The 1,395-nt window shown below is 29.8% G+C and overlaps 1 protein-coding gene across 1 annotated transcript in view; it reads right to left on the bottom strand.

Annotated features, from left to right (window-relative positions):
- LOC106476416 (casein kinase I) overlaps positions 1–1,395 on the bottom strand; it is an 8,660-nt gene that overhangs the window by 5,852 nt on the left and 1,413 nt on the right. Inside the window, exon 3 of the mRNA XM_013937077.2 lies at positions 4–114. Within this exon, the coding sequence (XP_013792531.2) occupies positions 4–114 (111 nt within the window). The remainder of the gene's footprint in view (positions 1–3; positions 115–1,395) is intronic.

Genomic DNA, 1,395 nt, shown 5'->3' with positions numbered 1-1,395 from the left:
CACCTCCTCCTTGCATCATCTTGTAAAACTTGCTCTCAATATGCAACTGAGGATGTTTGGTTTTGATACATTCGAGTTTGATAGCAACTTCTTCACCCGTCGTTATGTTTGTACCTGTATTAAAAGAAAGACTAGTTTCAAACAATACGTTGTCAAAACAAAAGTAATCCATAATTAGACATAACTTATGACCAAACAAAGCTACTAACACAAGTCAGAACTAATAATGTAGATAATTTAACATGTCAGTCTAACTAATGGTATACATTGTCAATAAACAAACTTGTTATAATCAACACACTGATTCATGTTTCAGGTAGCCTCTTAAATTTTAATAGAAACAACACAATCGGTGGTAGAAGCCAATAACGTCATCTATCAAATACTTATCTCTGCTACATTAGTCAAGAAAATATAATACTTAATGGCTGAGTTCACTTGTCAAACCATGTGACAGTAAAGTGTAATACTTGTATTTATTTCACACACTGTAGTTAAGTACATACTTTACATAGCCATTAAGTGGAAAAACTGTTCACTTTTTTAATACTAAAGACAAGGGAAAAGGACAAAAAACAAATGTAGAAACATTTTAATCTTAACTAATACATTGGTATTTTTTATAGACAAACTTGTTGAGAAGTAAACAGAAAGAAACAGTTTTATATTTGAAATCTGTTGACCTGTTAGCTTGTTGCTAAATATATATATAGAAAGTATATTAATCCTATTATTTCTAAATGATTTAATTCAGAAAGTTTAAAAACAACAACAATCTATATTTCATTAAATGATACTCTTTCTAAAAAAGTACGATTCATTGTGCTCCACAGTTCTATCATTAATAATAACTATCACAATCACTACACTTTTAACTAACACCACAGTATTAACTTTACATTTATGACGTTAGAAAAAGCATGTAGGTTCAAGAAGTCTTGATAGAAATGAATAAAAAACCCTATAACCTGAGTGTTTTTAAAAGGTGGACTTTTCTTCTTCAGGGGCAAACTGGGAAACTCGTATAACTATATTTATGGCTGTTTTTTTTATGTATTTGACAGTTGCAAGAAAACAATCTGATATTTTTTTTATGTTATCTGGGCCAAAGGATTTATATAGTTATTATATACATTACAAAAGTATATCTAATGTTAAGTGTTTCTTTGTCCAGCTAAATTCACAATGTTAGAAGGACACGTAACTGTCTAGCTAAAGATGGTTGCTGCCACTTTCCAAGTTTAAACAATAATATTAATAGATCAAACTGTTGACTATACAGTAGCTTTCTGTCTTCCATTTGGCATGAGACACTGAAAATATGCTACTGCTGTAGTATATTAGTAATAGTAGTATAATATCACACATATCTGATTGTCTTGTATTTCAGTTTGA

The sequence above is a fragment of the Limulus polyphemus genome, unplaced genomic scaffold (assembly GCF_000517525.1).
Source record: "Limulus polyphemus unplaced genomic scaffold, Limulus_polyphemus-2.1.2 Scaffold10513, whole genome shotgun sequence".
Taxonomy (NCBI): domain Eukaryota; kingdom Metazoa; phylum Arthropoda; class Merostomata; order Xiphosura; family Limulidae; genus Limulus; species Limulus polyphemus.
Note: the sequence above shows the minus strand (reverse complement) of the source record. Positions and strands in the feature narration are given on the sequence as shown.